The sequence below is a fragment of the Typopeltis vanoorti genome, chromosome 20, assembly GCF_054136105.1.
Source record: "Typopeltis vanoorti isolate ZY-2024b chromosome 20, IOZ_Tvanoo_1.0, whole genome shotgun sequence".
NCBI classification, from domain to species: domain Eukaryota; kingdom Metazoa; phylum Arthropoda; class Arachnida; order Uropygi; family Thelyphonidae; genus Typopeltis; species Typopeltis vanoorti.
In genome coordinates this window covers 89289386-89313125 of record NC_143568.1, presented here as the reverse complement: position 1 = coordinate 89313125, position 23740 = coordinate 89289386, and the positions used below count along the sequence as shown (strand labels likewise).

At 36.7% G+C, this 23740-nt stretch overlaps 1 protein-coding gene across 1 annotated transcript in view; it reads right to left on the bottom strand.

Annotated features, from left to right (window-relative positions):
- The window catches only part of LOC150095635 (dynein axonemal heavy chain 8-like), a 2108518-nt gene that overhangs the window by 275225 nt on the left and 1809553 nt on the right, over positions 1-23740 (bottom strand). The window contains exon 72 of the mRNA XM_090409931.1: positions 19257-19378. Within this exon, the coding sequence (XP_090266057.1) occupies positions 19257-19378 (122 nt within the window). The remainder of the gene's footprint in view (positions 1-19256; positions 19379-23740) is intronic.

Here is a 23740-nt window from a genome sequence, read left to right as displayed (position 1 = left end):
TTTCTGGAAACTATATAAGGAGGGCATGAGCAAGGGAGTGAAAAGAAGGTTCTTTGCATGGAGAGTGATTGGTGAGTGATTGGAATACACTGCCTGAGAGCGTGGCGAGTGCAGTAACTGGGAATGGGTTTAAGGCACAGTTCAATGATCTTTTTGTATGAGAGATTATGGGCCTCTTATGATTAGTTCTTTGACTCCATGAAGATCAGATGTTAATAATAATAATAATAATAATAACAATCACTACAGAAAAGCCATCCAGGGTTTTTATATAGCTGACATGATGAACAAACTACCATTTGAAAAAATGAAACCTTGAGATGTGTAGAGTGCTGAAAACTGCACCATGTAGATACTATAATGACATTGAAAATTAAATAGAAATTACCAAATAAAGATAATGAAGTAATTGCACAAAGACATCATGTCCAATGCCCCCAACTTCACACTACCCAAACATAGAGAGATGAAAACGTAAATATACTACACATGTGATTCAGCATTGAAGCCATCTTATATTTGTATCTGTGTGATCATGCGATGATGATACTAAATCAAAATCATAAAAACATTGCTATCTGAAGTCATCTTCAAGTAAGCTTAAACATAACACTGAGGATGTCAGTAGAATGTTAGCAGATAAATATATTATGTATATTTTATTAAAAAATTATATGCATGCATTGAACCTCAGAAGTGTAGCATGCTGAGAAGAATTATTATTATTATCATCATCATCATTATTGATTATTCATGTTCAATTTTCATTTTATCTTTAATTTTCTCTGTGTGATTATCTTTATTATTATTATTATTATTCGTGGCACCTCCAAGGAGTCCGAAGACTCATCGCAGGAGAACACCTACTGTACAACTCTCTGTCTCCACCACTACACCAATCATCAACATCAGTGCCGTCATCACCACAACTAGTATTTTTTGTCTGTAAATTGCATGTGGTCTGAAGGGTCGATTTGTCTGTATGCGGGATGAAAAACTCGAGTTTCCAGGAGGAAACATCTTAGGATACTTTGATCAAGTTTTTTAATTTAACGAATTACAAAAAATAAACAAAATTAATTATAGGATTAAAAATTATCATCATTGTAGAAATGATGGTAATTTTTAATGGAAAATGTATGCAGCACTTTATTGCATAAAAATATGTTGGAATACAACTCAAAATGTTCATTGTAAATAAGTGTGCTCTAAAAAAAATTTTTTTTTTTTTGGTGGGGGGGCAACTCCAGAGAGTCATACACTTATTGTGAGAGGCCCATACTAACTGTTATTCACACAATACTTGTCGTACTTCTTGAACTCATTGAACTGATTTACCAATGAAGCACTCTGACAACCCATTTCACCACCCTCTTAACAAAAAATATCTGGTCCACAGATGCTTGCTAACTACAACTCTTGCACAATTCCCACAATGATGCCTTGTTTTCTTCCTTCCAGCTATGTATTGAAAAAATTATTTTGTATCAATACTGTAAAATTCTCTTTAAGAACTCACACGTATCCTTGCAGGAAGTATTCCATGGACCTGTCTCAATCTTGGTCACTTGTCTTAGGTTTCTTTCTGCCATCAGTTCATCCCTAAGGAAACCAGATCTCTCATGTTTAACCAGATGTAGTCTTAATAAAGTCTTTTAAAGTGGAATAACAAACACCTCATTATGCCTGCTTGTCAGTATGTTTCTCAACAGCCAGGTAATCTGATAAGTTTTTTTAGGTCACCTTTTGCAGTATGCTCTCTAAACTTCAACTTTATGTCCACAGGCAGTTCCAAATAACTGGCAACTTCATTTTTCTGCAGTCCAGTTCTATCCATCTAGTACACAGCTTGATCTTTTCATCCCAAAGTGCTATCATTTGCCTATACTGTCACTCATCTTCAGGATCAATACATCATCTTCATTGATTATCACTCTTCCTAATTTTGCATCATAAGCAAACTAGATATTTCCACTTAAAAAATTACTATTTATATATATATATATATATATATATATATATATTTTTTTTTTTTTACACTTGGATAAAGGATGAAACCAAGAATATAATTTCTTGGCATCTTTAATTTACACTACCTATATCACTAATATACATCCCATGATGAGCCTCTGGCTCCATTGAGATAGGATGTTAATAATAATATAAATGATCACCTTGATTCATTCTCTCCACTTGCTATACTTGGAGATTTATTCATAACCACCCTCTTCTCCATATTAAATTAATATCCATTCCAATTTGTTTCAATTTATATAACAGAGGTTCATATGGTATCTTGTAAGTGCTTTGCAAAGTCCAACAATATCTTATATAGCCATTTCCTTTATCGAAGTCCACTGTCACTTTATTATAAGCCAATTACTAAGGCAATACCTACCCTTTACATAATCATGTAAAGGGTAGGTCTTTGTCAGTTGAATATGTTACTCTGTAGGTCCCTACAGAGCAACATATTCAACTTCTGTTCTATTATTCCTGAATTCTGTCCTTTACCATCTTCTGCAATACCTTCAGCACCACATCTGATATACTAACTAGTCTGTATTTTGCTACCTCTTTTATTCAATGTGACTATTTTGATTTTTTTCCAGTCCCTTAAACAGCTTGGTAAGAAGCACTGCCAATTCCTTTGCACATTCTCATAACACACTGGCTGATATCCAATGTAATGCATAGTCATATCTGTGCAATATTGCATGTACCTCAAATCATCTGCCTGTATTCTCTCATGGATCACATCTGGCACTGCAGTATCACCTGGATGGATCATCCTTGCAAAATGATCAATCATCAATTCATCTATTTTGTCTTCCTCTGTTATCTCACTAGCATCAGTACTTTAATGTTATTTTTGGATAATCAGTCTTCATTTTACTCATTACACAACAAACAACTCTGAGATTTTCTATGACCTACTCAGCTAGCCTCCTTTCAAAATCTTTTTTGCTTTCCTTACCATACTGGTCATCCTTTCTTGTTCCTGTGCTTTGTACTTCTCATCAGAAAGTTAATCACCAATCCAACCACTATTAAATATACCGTATTTTTCAATAGATAACGCGTATGCACCAACTAGCGATAGAGTTAGGAAGTACAGAGAGAGGACGGAGGAATTCTTTAAAAGCACGTGCATTGCTAGTAGCAGTGGTCGATTATTCCGTACATCCTGTTTTAAAATATTTCATAAAGTAAATCATTATTTGTTTATATTTTATTATTAGAAATGAATTAACCATGGAAGTACTTCTCGGAGAAAATCCGAGAAGTACTTCTGTAATCGGATGAAGAATTTTTTGGATTTGAATAGTGTAATGTTCAATAAATATTAAGTAATACTTCTACCTTACTTTTGTTTTATATTTGATTTACCTCTCATACCTTTCTAATGTATACCATGCATGTTCATTTTTAATGAATTTAGACTTTTTTATATAGTGCAATAATACGGTACAAACCAAATGTTGCAACTTAAAAACCAATTACTTGTATATGATAAAAATGTTCATGACTACAGCAAAATGTGGACATAAATTTATTGCCAGCATAGTAGCTAGTATGCTGGCAAGAAATTTATGCTAGCTACTATGCTGGCAATAAATTTATTGCCAGCATGCTAGCTACATAGAGTAGCTAGCTTGCTCCACAGATCTCAGTCCCATAGAACACATTTGGAACAAAATAGTAATATAATTTATTACTATGCTGGCAATAAATTTATCTGTGGAGCATGCTAGCTACTCAATTTAATTAAAATCCTCGATCTCCAGAAGTATCTCCACTTCTCGCATTACAATATAATGTGGCATTGCCATTTTTAAAAATAAACTCTTCATGTACAGCCCAATGGAATAATCAAATATGACATTGAAGAACTTTGTTGCAATATTATTCACTAGCCATAGTTCCTTTTTTGAGCACTCGCAGCTTAGTTCATCGATTAAGCATAATGCCTTCCCACACCATGATCCCAGCACTGCTATATCTATCCCTTTCAAGAATCAAATGTCATCTAGAATCTGAGGAAAGACTAAAACAAACAACTCTTATCTGTAAAGCACACATTAGCCCATTGGTGAGTTTTCCAATTTTTATGAATACAACATCACTGTAAGCACGCCCTACGATGAGCTGTGGATAAAGGGACATAGGCTACATAAATGCCTTTGGACATATTAGTCTACTCGTTGCAGATGTCTTGCCACAGTTTGTTGAAATATCCGTGCACCTGAATGGAGCCAACTTGTAAGCTGAACTGCTATGGTGTGTTGACTGTGTTTTGCTGTTATAACCAAAATTCTGTCTTCATGCTCCATGGCAGAGTGAGGGCAACCTCTTAGCAAACATCTGGAACACATTCTGTTGGATTGAAATCCTGCCCAAAGCCTGGATACAATGCTATGCATGATTCTAAACTCTCTGGAACATAGTAATTCTGCACCTTTTTCAAGATTTCTAATAATTCTTCCCTGCATGAAATTATCTAGTGATGTCTCTGAGACATTACAAGACATCCACGTTTGCAACTTTATTCCTTCATGAAAAGAGTTTCCTTGAAACACAATTCACCTAGCTCAGCCTTTTGCCTGTTTATCCTGTTGAGTGCTACCAGGTGACCTCTTTGTGCATGTTTTGAAAATGTGAATGTGCACCTGCTTTCTATTCAAAATCATCAGTTATATAAATTGCCACAAGCTGATTCATCACAATTTGTGGTTGTAATCTTCAGAAATAGTGTTTATCCTTAGGTTTTAGACACTGTGTACTTAGGTTTCTAAGTCTATGATAGTCATCTTATTCACAATTCTACATAAATTCTCTCTGCCTAGATGCCTCCACATGCCTATTTATTTGTAAGCCATACTACAAGGTCACGCTCACTAAGTCGGGAAGCATCAGCATAATTAATTTCACAGAACAATCTATAAATCCTAGTAGCAAGGCTTATACGTTGGTCATACATAACTGGTAATTAGCTTACGGAATTAACAATGCATATAAAGGATATTAATTAAAGGCAACTTTAATGAATAACTTCAATATTTCGGCAACGTCAAGTTGCCATCTTCAGGAACATAAAAATATGGTATGTGCATGCAGGCACTAACAAAAGCAAATGAGGAAGAAGGCAAGAAACTAATATTGTTCCTAAAGTCCTAATGGTGCCCTCTGGTGGGCAAATTGGGTGGTTGTCTTGGTTGTAAGGGCTGAAGTTCTCATAATGTAAGTCTCCACAAATTTGGGGTAGTTTCATGCACCCACATTTGTTGAGGTTTGGAACATTTTTTAGAGTTTTATTGAATAATCTTTAGTACTTGAACTTGCTGCAGTGTATTATTTTAGTTTTCTTCCAACGAATTCTATGGCAGGTATCTAAGGCATGGTCTGCCAGCCCAGAGTGGCTGTACTGGTGAAACTGGATATAGTCTTTGTGTTCTGAAATCCTGATATTTGCTGTCCTGCCTGTTTGGCCAAAGTGGGATAATTTGCAGCTGCAAGGGACCTGGTATACACCAGGTAGGTCTAGGGGAAGTGGTTGGTCTTTAGTAGAGTGGATAAGGGATGCCAACTTTTTATATGGTCTATAGCAAGAAGTCAGGTCATATTTTTTGAGGATATTGGTTATTTTCTCAGAGGTGCCCTGGATGCAGGGGATGGTAATAGATATAGTGTAATCTTTATAGTGGGAAGGGGGGGGGGGTTGTGGTTTAATGGTTTTAATATTTTTTGGATTTTTTGGGGGTTATAGCCATTGGCTAACAAAGTATTGAGGATGTGGTTTAGTTCAGTGGTTAGGGTATCGTCATCTGAGCAGATTAATTTTGCCCTGTTATATAGTGTTTTTATAAATGTTTTTCAACAGAAAACATCAAAGCAGTTCATGAGAGTGTTGCTGAGAGTCAAGGAACATCAATTTGCTACCGTGGTCTTGAATTGGACATTTCGAGAAACTCTCTACAGCGTATTCTCATGAAAGATTTGCATCTTTATGCTTACAAAGTTCAATCGACTCAAGAACTGAAGCCTACTGACCATACACAGCGAAGAGAGTTCGTTGAATAGATTATGGAACAACAACAAGTGGATGCTTATTTTTTGAACAAAATCATCTTCAACAATGAGGCTCATTTTCATCTTGATGGCTTTGTTAATCGACAAAATTGTCGCATTTGGGGTTCAGAAAATCCACGAGTGATCGTTGAGAAACAAATGCATCCACAAAGTGTCACTGTTTGGTGCGGATTTTGGGCTGGAGGCATCATCGGTCCATTCTTCTTAGAAAATGCGGCTGGTAAGGCAATAACAGTTAATGGTGCTCGCTATCGTGACATGATAATCCAGTTTTTTATGCCTAAATTGCAAGATATGGATGTGGACGACATGTGGTTTCAACAAGATGGTGTCACCATACAGCCCGAGAAACAATTCAATTACTGCATGAGCCATTTCCTGGTCGTGTAATTTCCCGTTTTGGTGATCAGAATTGGCTGCCCAGATTATGTGACCTAATGCCATTGGACTTTTTTCTTTGGGGTTTTTTGAAGTCTAAGGTTTATGCCAACAAGCCCACGACCACCCATGCCTCGAAGGAGGAAATTGAGCGGTGTATCAACGAAATTCAGCCACATTTATGCAAAACAGTCATGGAAAATTTCAACAAAAGAATGCATATGTGCCAGCAAAGCTGTGGAGGCCATTTACTCGATATGCTATTCCATGCATAACCCTATACTGTATACTTTATGAATCAATAAGAAATTACAATTTTTAATTAAAAACCTGTGTTTTCTATCAAAATTACTTTTTGCGTGAATTTTGGGATATCCTTTAGTTGTTAAAGAGGTGTTGACATTGCTGCCAGTTGTGAGAGTGATCATGAGGTACTTGTTTAGGAAGTGATGAAACAAGAAAAGGTTACTGTCAAAAATGGATACAAGTGGAAGTATAAAGCAGGTGATTATACGAAGCTCTGCACTCAGCAACGGTACACTGAATTAGATGAGCTGTGTGGAAAAGATGTTGACAATGAATGAAAACTCACAAGACAGTATTTGATAAAAGCAATGTATGACTGCATACCAAGGGTTACGCGAGTAAATAGAGAAGGACTGAAATGGATGAACAGTGAAACCAAGCAAGCCATGTTGGAAAAGAAAATGTTATGGAGTAGGTACAAGACAGTTGGTGGTGACTGGATCCTTGAAAAGCAAAAAGTGCAGGCTTTCCAGGTGATAAGCATGGTAAAGAATGAAAAGGTGCGGTATGAGAGGAGATTGGCTAGTCACGCCAAGATTAATTCAAGGGACTTTTTCTGCTATATGGCAAGCAAGAAGAAGAGTAATTATGGCAGATTAACAGTGGTAGATAGTCATGGCAGCAGATTAACAGCTGCAAAGGATATAGTGGAATTATTGAATAAGCACTTTATTAGCATATACTATACTGGTGTAAATAATGCTGTGCATTATATAGAAGAGAGGGAAGTACAGTGATACCTTGGCTAACGAAGATAATTTGTTCCAGAATCACATTCGATAGCCGAAACATGATTTCCAGTAGGTTTCTATAGAAAATTGTTTAATTCGTTCTGGATGCTGCTATTTAAACATAAGTTTTATAAAATAGTAAAAAGCACACTATAAAAGGGCAAAAACTCACCAAAGGCTGAGATGAACAGCTACCCAATTAGATGTAGGAGAAGAATGGAAAGTAGAATGAAAAACTGATGATCTTTACACCATTCTATACACTTTATTGAACTGAAAATATGTACACAACGTTTTTGCTATTCTTCTTCCAAATTTTCAAAGTTTATTCAAGATAAGTCTCCTCTTCTTCAGTAGCTGGCCTCTGTCTCTTTGCTAAAGGAGAAGTCAAAAATCTGTCCAAAGTTGATTGAACTTCTCTTTTTTTTCAGAATGTTTTTAAAGTGATTCAGACACTTGTCTTCAACCAAGGCACAAAGTCTGTTCATTTCAGCTTTGTTGGAATGCCACTTTGTAGCCAAAGACTGAAACTCTTCCCAGTAGTGCAGCATATTTTTAATGTCACCTGTTGGCATTCTTCCCTTTTTATCGATGTCCTCCTCCTATTATTATTATTATTATTAAACAAGACCTCATGGAGTCAAAGACTCATCTAGGAGGTCCTTTTATCTCACACACATCTCATCATACCCCCTGGCAGACACCACATTCAACCTCCTTGCAGACACCACACTCTCAGGTAAGGCATTCCAATCACTCACAACTCTGCACGAAAAAACCTGCCTCTCACTCCCCTACTCACACCCTCCTTATACAGTTTCCAGGGATGACCTCTGGTTCTCCCCTGATCTCCCACTATTCGCTGTAGAACTTCTCCACCATTGATCCTATAGCAACCCATTACCAACTTGTAGGTCTCTATCATATCTCCCCTCTTCCTTCTCTCCACTAGTCTCTGCAAATTACAACATTTCAATCTTTCCTCATACTCGACATTCCAGAGGTCAGAAACTACCTTAGTCAGTCGCCTTTGGACCCTTTCCAACATCTCTTCATCCTTCTGAAAACCAGGTGACCAAATCTGGGCACAATAGTCCATGTGTGGCCTAATCAAAGACTTATACAATGGAACAAGAATCTCCTTACTTCTACACGTCAGTGTCCTCCGCATCATTCCCAGAAGTCTTTGTGTTGTCTTCACAATTTTGGCTATGTGTCCCCTAAATTTTAGATCCTTATCCACTATCACCCACAGATCTCTTATTTCCTTTACTTCCAACAATACATTCTCACCAAGCATAAATTCTGCATCCCATCTTTGTTTTCCAAATTTTAAAACCTTACATTTTGCAACATTGAACTCACATCCCCATTTGCTTGCCCAATCACTCAATTTATTCAAGTCTTCTTGCAAGGCCACAACATCTTCACTACTCTTTATGGTTCGTCCCAACTTTGCATCATCTGCAAACAACTGAATATCTCCATCCAAATCTTCGCCAATATCATTAATATACAAGTTAAATAGCAATGACCCCAAAACAGACCACTGAGGAACTCTACTATTTTCCTGGATATCGCTCCCCCATACACAACTTGTTGATACCTATCAGATAGCCAGTCTCCAATTCAATGCACTAATCTAATATCCAACCCCATCTGCTCTAGTTTGACTGTCAACTTATCATGAGGTACTTACTCTATCAAAAGCTTTTGCGAAATCTAAGTATATTACTGTGTATCCTTCTCCTCTGTCCAAGGAAGCAGTCACTTTATTGTAATAAGTAAGTAGATTACTAAAACATGACCTCCCTTTAGCAAATCCATGCTGTCCATCAAAGATTATAACATTGTTGTCAACCCAACTCTATATCCTAGTTCTCACAAGCTTCTCCAACAACTTAACCACAACACCTGACACACAGATAGGCCTATAGTTTGATGCTTGAGTTTGATCACCTCCTTTATGATGATCATTCTTTATCTTCCTTGTCTCTTTCTTGATTCAGTTGCTTTTTCAACTCTTCAAGATCTTCTGTTGTCAGATCTTTTGAGTGTTCTTCAACTAATTCTTCTACATCTTCTTCATTTACCTCCAAATGTAATGCTTTGCCCAAGGAGACTATCTTATCTATGATGTCAGCATTTTAGCAGCAAGTTCCCCAGCAGCATCTTCAGCATCTCGAACACTGGAACACTTCTTATCTTGCAGCAGTCTGGCCATAACTTTTTCCAAGCAGCATTAAGTGTTCTAACTGACACTTCATCCCATGCCATGGCAATGACTTGAATAGCATGAAGGATATGATAATGATCCTTCCAGAATTCCCTCAGAGTCAGACTGGTAAATGAAGTTGCATCAAAACATCTTTGGAACGTGTTTTGTATACAATTTCTTACAGTTTGATATGACCTGTTGGTCCATGGGTTGAAAATAGATGTGGTGTTTGCAGGAAGAAATTTTATCTTGATGAAGTTAAATTTGGCCTCCAAATCTTCTTCCAAGCCAGGTGGATGCCCTGGAGCATTGTCCAGAAGAAGCACAGCCTTTTCAGGCAAGTTTTTTTTTCTCAGGTACTTTTTCACCATGGGCCCAAACACCTCCAAGATCCACTCTGTGAATATGCTTCTTGACTTAACCACCAAGGCATGGGTAATAATTTCCAATTAACACTAAGCATGGGCTTACAAACATTCTCCTTCTTGAAAATTCTTGGTGTCTCAGAGTGGTAGACCAACATTGGTTTAATTCTGAGTTCACCATTTGCATTAGCACAAAATAAAAGAGTTATGCTATTTCTCATAGGTTTGTACCCTGGCATACACTTCTCTTCTTTTGTGATGAAAGTTCTTTTGGGCATTTGCTTCCAGAACAACCCAGTTTCATCACAATTAAACACTTGTTCTGGCTTCCTTCTTGTATCCATGAATGATGGATACTCCTAAAATTCTCTAACAAACTTCTCAGCCACCTCTTTATTTGCACTTGCTCCTTCTCCATGTCTAATCGCACTATGGATCCCTGACCTTTTCTTGAACTTCTGAAACCATCCTCTGCTTCCTTTGAATTCTTCCTCTGCCTCTGCTGTACTGTGTCCTGCCACATTTTCTTCAAATTTTCATAAATCATTCTAGCTTTGCTGCAGATCATCTCTTGAGTCATAGTGTCACCAGCCATTTGATGCTCATTTATCCAGATCATCAGCAGCTTTTCCATTTCTTCATTCACAGAACTTCTTTGGGATTGACTGGCCAAGGTCTTCATATCAGCTGCAACTGAAGCTGCCTTAATATCCTCCTCCTTCAAAATTGTAACTATTGATGATGATGATGCTATGCCATGCTTAACTGCTAAATCCACAATTCTGACTCCTCTTTCATATGCTGAAATTATTTCTTTCTTTTGCTTAATTGTGAGCAATTTTCTGCTTCCATTGGGCTTGTCGCTTACTTTTTTTGGATCCATTGTCAAGAAACTTTTTTTCTAAAAAATATAAAAGAAATATGACATATAGCATATTATTTATTTAATTAGATAAGAATAGAATTTACTAATTATAACTTAATCCCCCATAGTAGAATTTAGCCAAGTAAAGAATAAACTCACACTTACCTCTCGCATTCACAGCCACACAGAGCGTGCACCGTACTGACACTGGTATGAGGCATCTCACTTCTCGCTGTTTCGAACGTAAACAATCCAGTCGGGTTAGTGGGTCTCCCCGATGTGATGTGGTCAGCTCATTTCTTTGTCACACACATACAGATGGAAAAGATAAGCTCCTGGAATGGCCCGACCATTCAGGTTTACTGCTTTATGTTAGCACATGCATCTACTAAAATATTTGTTAGCCAAGTCTGAAAAACAGCGAAAAAAATCTTTGTTAGCAGGGTCACTCGTTAGCCGAGGTATCACTGTGTTACGCGAATCAGAAGAAACAGAGGTGTATTAGATATTGGCTGGATTGGATGTTAACAAGGCTGTGGAAATGGATGATATAGCACCATGTATTCTTAAGGAATTTGCACTACAGTTGGTTATGATCTTGACCTGGTTATTTAGTGAAAGTCTTGCAGTGGGTAGGGTTACTAAGGGGTGGAAAGAAGTCAAAATAGTACCACTCCATAAGCATGGTTCTAAGACAAGTCTCCAACTACAGGCCAGTCTGTATAATAATTGCAGTTGTGATCAAGGTGTTGGAGAGATTGATAAGGAATAGAATACAAGACCTAGCATTCTTTATGATGGTCATCATGGATTTGTAAAGGGTAGGTCCCGTTTTAGTAATTTACTTGCATATTATGACAAGGTAACAAGTGTGTTAGATAAGGGAGAATCATATACAGTGATATTCTTGGACTTTTCAAAAGCATTTGATAGATTACCACATGATAAGTTAGTGTATAGGCTGCAGAGGATTGGAATAGAGGAGTAAATAGAGAATGTGTAAGAAGGAGTAAATAGAGTTAGTAACTTCCCTTTGCAAACAGGAAAATATAATAAAATAACAGTGCTACTTTAGTAAATAATTTAAAACTTTTTATGTTTCAGTTCTGGAAAAGTAACCATGGTAGAGTGCTGTTGTTTTTTTCTGATTTTACAGATTTCATTTTTGGCAGCATTTCCTGACTAATGGTAAGCAAGTCATGGCCCAATACATGACCATGACGAGCTGTTCTGGCCTGTATCAGAAGACATAAATTCACTATACTAAAACATTGAGAAGTAGTATTCATAAAATAAACATCTCACAGCAATTTTAAACTACTTCTTCCTGATTTGATTTGAGTATTTCTTGACTATAGCATTGTTACTATTATTATTATTATACAATCTCTCCATAGAGTCTGGAGACTCAACGTGGGGTACCCAAACTAATTATTATGTGCACAAAAAATCATACCTTCCCTTAAACTCATAACTGTCAAGGAACTCACTACTAATTCTGGCAATTCATTCCACTCATTTACCACTCTCCATGAAAAAAATCTGGTCTGCACATCTCTACATAACTCTTACACAACTTCCACGTATGGCTCCTATGTCTCTTCTATTTGTCATATATTAAAAAATTTCTTCATCAATTTTATAAATTCCCTTTAATATCGTAAAAGTTTCTATCATGTCCCGTCTTTTCTGTATATAAACAAAACTTCGTAACCTACAAACCTTCAAACTATCCTGATATGAAGCATTCAACAGACCTGTCACCAGTTTAGTCACTCATCTTTGAATCTTCTCTACTACCTTGTGGTTTATAAGAAACTTAGGTCACTAAATCTATGCATAGTAGGCAGTTGAATCATAGCTTTATAAAGAGGATAATGACTTCCCTATTTTTACTTGTTAGCATGTTTTTCAGCATCCAAATAATACTTTGAATCATTTTACCAACTTTTATAATATGCCCTCTGAATTTCAATTCTCTATCCACCATTATCCCCAAGTCCTTAGATTCATCAATTTCCTGTAATCCAGTATCATCAATATGAAACACTATATGCAACCTTTTCAACCAGAAGTGCATAAACTTACATTTTGTGGAATTCTTAAATAAACTGGCATTGTGGGCAACATTAAATTGACAATCATTATCATTTGCAGACAATGCCAATTTATTTAAATCATCCTGCAGTATATCTACATCACCTTTATCTGCTATTGCTCTCCTTAGTTTTGCAACATCAAATGAATGACTGAAATCATTTTCAGAACTGAATATCCCCCCCCACCCCTTAAATCTTTCTCTATATCATTGATATACAATATATATATATATATATATATACTAATAATACAGTTTTTTCCCCCTTATTTCTTTATTTTATAAAAATATAGTATGGTGATAGCAGTAGTAGTAATATCTTAAAATTATCCATGTATTTATTTTTTGGTTCATTAATATGTGCATTGAATTGGATAATAAGAATTTTTTTAGAAAACATTCAACAAGGTCAACAGATAAAATAACGAATTTATGATTACTTAACCATATTGAAGAATTAAAAAAAAAAAAATCCTACTACCATAGCTTGTAGTAGAAAACTCAGTGTGTGCTTACAGAGTTTGGGCTATTGCAAACAAAATTTCATAAATTAGCTGTAATTTCAATGCTCTTTACAAAAACTTAAAAATACCCTAAAAAGGCAGGATGCATTCTATACTAACTGTAAAGATAGAGGTTAATCGGAAATACCATTAGTTTTTAAAAATATGGTATTTCTTCTTATTATTATTATTATTAACATTTGACCTCCATGGAGTCAGAGACTCATTGTGGGAGGTCACACTATTGTACACAATGCTCATCCAACCATGCCTACACACACAACAAACTCAGGCAATGCATTACACTCATCAACCACCCTCCATGCAAAGAACCTACTCCTCACTCCTCTGTTTACACCCTCCTTATACAGTTTCCAGTGATGGCCCCATGTTCTACTCCCCTCTCCCATTCTATGAAAAATTTATTCCATGTCGACACGATAACAACCCCTGACTAGCTTATATGTCTCAATCATATCCCTCCCCCCCTTCCTCCACGAGACTTTGCAACTTACATTCTCTCAATCTGTCCTCATACTCCACATTTCAAAGACCACTGACTACCTTTGCGAATCTTCTCTGTACCTTTTCCAACATATCCTCGTCACCATGAAAACCTGGCGACCAAATCTGAGCACAATAATCCATATGAGGCCTGATCAAGGCGTTATACAATGGAATTATAACCTTTCTATTTCTGCATGTCAGGGTCATCCACATCATTGCCATTATCCAATGTGATGTCTTCACAACTTGTGTATTGTGGCCCCTGAATTTCTGGTCGTTGTCCACCATCACTCCCAGATCTCCCATCTCCTCTACTTCTGTTAAAGTTTCCCCCACCAAGTGTATACTTTGCATTCCATTGTTGCTAACCAAATCTCAAAACTTTACACTTTGTAACATTGAACTGACAGTTCCACTTACCTGGCCAATCATGCAGTTTATTCAAGTCCTCTTGTAAGGCTATAACATCTGCTTGACTCCCATTGCTCTCCCCAGTTTTTGCATCATCTGCAAACAGCTGGACATCACTAGTTAAATCCAACCCAATATCATTAACATACAAATTGAACAACAATGGACCCAAAAACTGATCCCTGCGGCACATCGCTAGTTACCTTTCTCTTTTGAGATATTGAGCCCCCATATACAACTTTTTGATAACTATCTGACAGCCAGTCACTGATCCAACTCAGAAGTCTATTATCCAATCCCATCTGCTTCAATTTATTTAGCTTATTGTGTGGCAGTCTATCAAAAGCCTTTGCAAAATCTAAGTACACCACTGTATATGCATCTCCCCTGTCCAAGGTATTTCTCACTTTGTTATAGTACATAGGTAAGTTAGTGAAACATGATCTCCCTTTAACAAACCCATGCTGCTAACAACAGAGAATCCTACTTCTCACCAATCTAATTCAGGACCTTCACCACAACTCCAAATATAGAGACGTCTATAATTTGAAGCTACAGCCTTATCACCACCTTTATGCAGTGGAACAATTTTACCCTCCTTTTACTCTCTTGGAACTTGTGCTGTTGTAAGACTCTTATTAAACTAGCATGCCAATGATACTACCAATTCCCTGGAACATTCCCTTAAGATGCGTGGTGATATGCCATCAAATCCTATAGCCTTATTGACATCAAGTTTATTTATTTCCTCAAATACGTCTTGCTCACTCACAATTAAGCCATCCTCTCCTATGTCCTCTACACTTAAGTTCTTCATGATTCCACCCTGATCAGGATGAAATACCCTTATAGATTGATCACTGACTACCTCAACAATGTCTTCTGCAGCAGTTACCATTCTACCACTTTCATCTTTTAACTTCATCTTACCATGATCATTCTTCCTTCTTCTTGCAACATACATCGAAAAAACTCTCTAGGATTCTTCTTTGCCTCATTCACCAGTTTTTGCTCATACTCTACTTTTGTTTTCCTTTTCTTCCAGTTTTGCCCATACTCTACTTTTGTTTTCCTAACTGAGTCATTCTTCTTGCTTGTTTTTTCTACTCTTCATGTGACTGATTATTACCATTATTCATCTTGAACTTTCTCAAAAGTACTTTCGTTTTCCAGATTTCATGTTTAAGCACCACATTCATCCATTTTACACCTACCTTATTCAACCTTTTTGCCTTTGGAATACGGTCGTACATTGATGCTGTTATGTATTTCTTTGTCAGCAGCATTTATTTTTTTATCACTCAACTCCTCGTTCCAAGTTATAGTTCCAAACTGTCTCCTAAGCTTGTAAAAATCACCAGCCTTATAATTCCACATATATACTTTCCTCACAAAAGAGTCTGCATTTGACTAGCCACAACACAGGTGATTACTTCATGATCACTTTTCACCAACTGGAGGAATATGTGAAACCCCTCTAACAGTTACATCCTCTGATGAAATGATGATATCTAGAACTCTTGATCCTCATGTGCCCTTCTTTACATGCTGCCTGAATTAATGAATTTCTCAAGAACTCGAGAAATTCATTTTCCTTATTCCCAGATGCTATCCCTTCATTCCAATCTATATCACCATAAATAAAATCACCCATAATAATTACCCTTCCTTTGTTCACTAATCCAAGTTGTTTATACATTTCTTCATCACCACCTTCCACATTGCCAAGCCTACAGCAGCATCCAATTTTTGATGTGAAAATTTCTATTCCTGTTACGATATCATCTTTGTTCAACCGTGTTTCACTTATTCCAATGATTTGGGGTGAATAAACTCAATTGCTGAAACCATTTCATCCCCTTTATTCTTAATACTTCTGGCATTTGTAAACAAACACAGCAATTCATTTTTATCTCTATAGCCATTCCTACCCAACCCATGTGTTGTGATTTCCCCACTACACCTGCCCAATTACCTTTATCACCACTTACCACATACATTTGCTCAGTCTCAACTTCTCCGCCCACATCGCAACATACTCTACCTTCATACACACATTCACTCTCTCTATGCCATGATTTCCTGTCCACCTGTCCCCCCCCATTCCCCCTATTTCTCTTGTATTCCTGATTCCTGTTCTCTCTTCCTCTCTCACACTACTACTGTTTCCACTGACAAGCACTTCTGTCTCTTCAGTACTATTCTTCTGATTTTTCCTTTCATCTCTTTCTTCTGATCTCTGGCACACATCCCACACTGTACTTCCATCCAGCAACACTTTCTCCAGCATGCTCATTCGAAAGCCATTTAAATGCAGCCTCTCATGCCTGTATAATTTCATTCTACCCTCAAACACATGCCATACATCCACAAACTCCACTTCTTAAGAAAAAAATAACTTTAAAACATTAAATAAGATCAAAAATGCGATTATTACACTGTTTTTGAACTCTATGTGCCTGAATTTCTTTGTCAAAATCATAGGGCTTTATTATTATTAAAAGCTACTGCATAGAGTCCTTAGACTCATCAAAAGAGGTCCTAAACATCATTAAGCGCTATTCAACATTTGCACAGAATCAATCATACTTAGCTTTGAACTACTTATTCACATTCATGGCACCTACAACAGCTTTGGGCAATCTATTCCACTCATTCACCAGTCTTCATGCAAAAAACTAATTCAACACCCTTACCAACTACACTCTTGCTCAGTTTCCAAGGATGGCCTCTAGTTCTCAAACCACCAGACCTGTTCTGAAAAATTTCCTCTGTATATTAATCTTGTAAAAACCCTTTAGTAATTTGTATGTCTCAATCATATCACTCCTTTTCCACCTGTCAACCAATTTCTGTAACCCCAAAATCTCCAACCTGTTGTTGTAAAGCTTTTCTTGTAATTTAGGTTGCTGAAGAATAATCTGTGCACTTTGATCATTGTCCTCTGCCAGAATGTATAAGATGTGTTACGATAGTCCACAATAATTAAAGTTTCATGAATAGTTTCTTTCCTATCAATATTTCAGATTACTAATATTCTGCTAAAGAAGATAGCACGACAGATTGGTTGTTTAATTTTCATTATTGTTCTTTATTTTTGTTGTAAATATATTTGTACTGTCGAATGACCCGAACAATCCATATTTTTTTCATATTTCTCATATTTTTTTTAATATGAGTCTTGCACTTGGTCAAGGTCCTAAAGAGTGAAAGGAGGGCAAGATTGTGCCACTTCATAAAGGAGGTGATCGAATTCAAGCATCAAACGATAGGCCTATCTGTGTGTCAGGTGTTGTGGTTAAGTTGTTGGAGAAGCTTGTGAGAACTAGGATCCAGAGTTGGGCTGATAACAATGGTATTATTTTTGATGGACAGCATGGATTTACTAAAGGGAGGTCATGTTTTGGTATTCTACTTACTTATTACAATAAACTGACTGCTTCCTTGGACAGAGGAAAAGGATACACAGTAATATACTCGGATTTCACAAAGGCTTTTGATACAGTAACTCATGATAGCTTGGCAGTCAAACTAGAGCAGATGGGGTTGGATATTAGATTGGTACATTGGATTGGAGACTGGCTATCTGATAGGTATCAACAAGTTGTGTATGGGGGAGCGATATCCAGGAAAAGGAAAGTCACTAGTGGAGTGCCTCAGGGGTCTGTTTTAGGTCCATTGCTGTTTAACTTGTATATTAATGATATAGGTGAAAATCTGGATGGAGATATTCAGTTGTTTGCAGATGATGCAAAGTTGGGACAAACCATGAAGTGTAGTGAAGATGTTGTGGCATTACAGGAAGAGTTGAATAAATTAAGTGATTAGGCACGGAAATGGGGATGTGAGTTCAATGTTGCAAAATGTAAGGTTTTAAAATTTGGAAAACAAAGATGGGATGCAGAATTTATGCTTGGTGAGAATATATTGTTGGAGGTAGAGGAAATAAGAGATCTGGGGGTGACAGTGGATAAGGATCTAAAATTTAGAGGACACATAGCCAATATTGTGAAGACAACATTGAAGCCAAAATTGTGAAGCTTCTGGGAATGATGCAGAGGATACTGACGTGTAGAAGTAGGGAGATTCTTGTTCCGTTGTATAAGGCTTTGATTAGGCCACACATGGACTATTGTGCCTAGATTTGGTCACCTGGTTTTCAGAAGGATGAAGAGATGTTGGAAAGGGTCCAAAGGAGACTAAGGTAGTTTCTGACCTCTGGAATGTCGAGTATGAGGAAAGATTGAGAAGATGTAATTTGCAGTCTGGTAGACAGGAGGAAGAGGGGAGATATGATAGAGACCTACAAGTTGGTAAGGGGTTGTTATAGGATCAATACTGGAGAAGTTTTACAGAGAATAGTGGGAGATCAGGGGAGAACCATAGGTCATCCCTGGAAACTGTATAAAGAAGGTGTGAGTATGGGAGTGAGAGGCAGGTTTTTTTCGTGCAGAGTTGTGAATGATTGGAATGCCTTGCCTGAGAATGTGGTGTCTGCAAAGAGTTTGAATGTGTTTTAAACACGGTATGATGAGCTGTGAGATAAAAGGACCTCCCAGATGAGTCTTTGACTCCATGAGGTCTTGGGGTGGTAATAATAATAATAATAATAATGCAAAATAAAATTCCAAGCATTCCAGGTTGAAGAATTTTTATGTATTTTTTGTTTAATAAAAAATATCAAACTTTTTTTATTAAATATTAACTTTTAATAAATATTTTAATATTTATTAAAAATATTAAAATATTAATTCCTTAAAAACTTCTGAAACAAATGAATTTACTTTTTGCAGTATCTCACGAAAATAATCTAACTTGCTCAGTTCTACTAAATTAAGCCATGTCATATCTGTAATCCATTTACATGTCTTTGTAGGTGCACTCTTCAGATCTAAAGCTGCTCCACCTGTTAAAGAAAATGATATTAATTAGTAACCAGTAAATACTGGGATAGATGATAGTGATTTATTGAAGCTCAAATTGATCAAAGAAACAATTATAATGAGTGTTTATTGTCTTTTTTTTTTTTTAAGTGTCTTTAGGCATGTCACAAAGAACAATTTTTTTTTTTTTGGGGGGGAGGCACCATGATCATGATGATGATTGCAAGAGCAGCGCATTCCAGTCTATGTTGTGTTGGAATGAAATATTGAGTAACGGAGGAGGAGGAGAAGGGGGAGATGAACAGAGAATGAAAACAAATTTAATGAACACAAGAGTAATTATTATGGGGAGATCTTTAACTTTTTTGACATAAACTGGAAGGAGATAAACACACATGAATGGAAGGATCTAGAATTTAGGTTGAGAGATAATTACATAAACCATTTTATGTAATTACATTTCAAGTTATTAAACATTACTGCTGACGAGGAGAGTGATCATGTAGTCTAGACCTTAGAGGTGATTATGCATATGGATTTTACATTTAAAAAATAAAGTATATTGTAAACTATGGGATTGCATAAGGGTCCAAATTGGACAAATAGGAAAAGTCCTATATATAGCTTATAAGGAATGCAGAGACCAGACCAGGGCTTTTGACCCAATATCCAATGTTTATCTTCTTTATTTACCCTGTTATTATATATTCATCTCATAATGGTAAATACTTGCATTTATCATTATTTCTTTCACTGTTTGCAATTTAACGTTATGAGTGTATAAATTAAAATGTTATGCTGGCTGGGGCATTACCTAGTTAAACAAACTCACACTGTTTTTACAAGAGAATTGGTGTGAACAGTGAAATGTTAATGACTGGAAACTCAACCTCAGCAGAAATGAAGTAGACACACCCATGGAAAGGACGTGACACTAGTAGGAGAATTGGGGATGTTTCATATTAAAAGGCATAATTGGTGTTAAAGACAAAGAAGACTAAAACAGCGAGATGTTAAATAATAACTATGAGATGTTATAATCAGGCAGTAGTGATCGGATAGCTATTGTATTTAATAGCATGACAGCCAACTCCTTTATCTTTATGTTTATTCATTTCTTCATAGTAATTTCAAGTAGAGTGATATGGACAAATAGGTCGCTTTCCAAATCCCCATGTTGATGTTTGCCCATAGAAGTAGAAAAGATGAGTCCTTAGAGATGGCAACTGACATAAAAAGAAAAATTAGTTCTTGTTGGATATCTAATTCACAGAGTAGATAATGAATATCACAGGTACAGAAATGTTTTCGGAAAATTTGGAGAAAAGTGCAACGCTAATAATAATAGTAAGTACCACAAGATTTCTGCTGAAGACATAGACTAGTCATTATTAACACTATGTTCCAACAAAAAAAGTTGTACCATAGTGAAGTTTTTACTTTGCCATGTGAAGATTTCTGTGTGGGGAACTTCACATAGAGGGAATACAACAGAAATATGACTTACTAATTACACTTTTTGACCAATTTTTCTAGTACATTTACCACTACACCTAATATACTGATTGGTCTATAATTTGCTACTGCAATCTTAGAATCTCCTTTATGCAAGAGAAGTATTTTGCCCTCTTTCCACTTTCTTGGAACTCTACCAGAGCTGAGACTTGAATTAAACAGCCTAGTCAAGGGCATTGCCGGTACCCGTGCATATTCGTGCAAAACCCTAGCTGATATCTCATCTAATCCCACAGCTGTATTTATATTGAGATTCTGCAATATCCTAAGACCTTCCAATTCATCCACCTCTGTTCCCACATCAGTGTCTGTCACATAAGTTAAAGCAGTAACCTCACTAGGATGATATACCTTGCAAAGTGATCACTCAGTAACTCAACTATTTTATCTGCTTCAGTCTCCTCTTGACCATCATCGCTCATTAAGGTTAATCTTCCATAGTCATTCATCCTCTTACTTGCACAAAATGAAAAAACTCTTTGGATTTCCTTTGGCATGCTCAGCTAGATTCTTCTCATAATCTGATTTTGCCTTCCTTGCCATGTTGGTCACCGTTCTTTTTTATATACTCTCCAGAGCATTTTCTTTTTCTGCAGCTTGTGCTTAATGATATTACTCATCCATCTAACTCCTATCTGATTAACCCTCCTTACCTTAGGTGTACAATTTAATATTGCTTCCTCTAGATGACCCTCGACTACATCCCATGCACTACTAATATCTTACCCTGCAGTGTTTTATTCCATGGGACAGATTTAAGCTTCTTCCTAAACTTTTCATAATCATCTGCCTTGTAGTTCCACATATAACCCTTCTTGACAGAATATTCCTCATGTTTTACAATCACCCATATCAAGACCGCATGGTCACTTTCACCAGTCGGAGGCAATGTAGTCACCTTGATTATGGATAGCTCTTCTGATCTTATGACCAGGTCCAATACTTTCCCATCCCTAGTCCTCTCCATCACATGCTGACTTAAGAGATGGAAGGATATAATGTTTTTTGTGAAGACAGATGGCAGAAAAGGTGGGAGAGTGATTCTGATGGTAGCAAAGGAGTTGTGATCAACCAAGTAGAGATACAAGGGCAAATGGATGATTTTGAGCAGTACGGTGTGAAGTATAGGTGGATAGGATGAAATATTTAATTGGATTTTGCTATAGACCTGGTAAAGTGGAGGGCAGCTGGAAGGAAATGTATATGCAAATTAGTTTGAAAAATAAGAAAAGGTGATCATTACAAGTGATCTTAGTTATGTTACTATAGATTACACTAAACAGATGGCAGCTGGGGACAAAGAGAATGAATTTCTGGAGGTTTAGAGAAATAACTATCTTATCTTACACAGTACATAGGGAACATGAGCATCAAGAATCTTGGATTTTATAATTTGATCAGAAGATATTATTATGAGTTGGTGACCATAAACTGTGGTTGGGTGGTAGCTAGCCATGCGAGAACCTCGGTGAGAAAGGAATATATATACATGGAATTATAAGACTGCTAGTTATGACCATCTCAGGAAACAGTTTGCAGCTATATCATGGATGAGGAAGGATGGGAAGAAGATCAATGCTGCTTTGGACCTGCTCAGGAACTATCTGGCAGAGGCAATGTTCGAACGTATTCCAAACTAACGTAGGTGGAAAATGAATGAATAAAGAGGTGAGGCATGCAGTCTGGCAGAGGGCATTATGGAGTAAGCAAGAAATGAGTGACAGTAATCAGTTGCATCAGGAGTATAAAGAGCAGGTGAGATGGGTTACTCACTTGGTAAGGATAAGAAAAGTGTAGTATGAGCAACATTTAGCGAATGAGGGAAAAAAAAAAAATCTGCACATACTTCTTTCAATATAGCCCACAGAAGAAAGAAAGATTATATAAGGATGATACTGGCTGGTGAAAAATGGCAGAATGATAAAGTTGATGTATTACATGAGCAATTTATAAAGGTATTTTATCCTCATGGTAGTGACATCATGCAGAAGGGAGAAAAGGCACTGATAGTGAGTGTACAAGAGGTATATGAGGAACTGAATAAACTTGATATGAATAAGACCATAATGTTTCATGATGCATTGCTGTGTGTTTTGAGGGAATATTCCAGAGAGTTAACAACAATGTTGATGTACATTTTTAATGAGCATTATTTTGGGTCAAGTTCCAAGGAGTGGAAAGTGGGCAAAATTGTTTCTCATCATAAGGAATGTGATAAGAATAAGGTTTTGGTTTATAAGTTAATCTGTATGTATGGAGTTGAGATTAAAGTATTAGAGAAGTTAGCAAGGATCAAAATTAGATTTGGATGGATAATAGCAGTATCGTCTTAGACCGGCAACACAGAAAATCATGTTTTAGTAATCCACTTGTTATAACAAGATGACATATGCATTGGACAAGGGAGATGCATATGCAGTGGTATTTAGATTTTGCAAAGAACTTTGATAAATTGCCACATGACAATGTGGTATTTTTTATTTTCTATATCACTCCTGACAGACAAAGTCACAAGGAATGTAGTAAATAAATGCCCATTTGTAAGTTGGGATCACAGCAAAGTAATGTTATCCTTGGGAATTACTTTGTGGGAGAGACTATTCCACAGATCTGAGGTGAAAGGAACAAATTATGACTAAAAGTAACAGGCTTGGTGAGTTTGCAATTTAACTGTAAAAGGATATCGAGCAGCTGCTGCTCATGTTCCTGTAAGTTGAGCAGAAATGGGGAGGGCATTAATGGATACTACTTCTGCTAAACAGTGATGACTGTTCAGTGGAAATATCTGAAGAAGGGACACATTTCAGAAATGCATCTATGAGACAGTGGCTGAAGAGAGTCTGTGAGAGATGGGTCAACAATTGACCAAA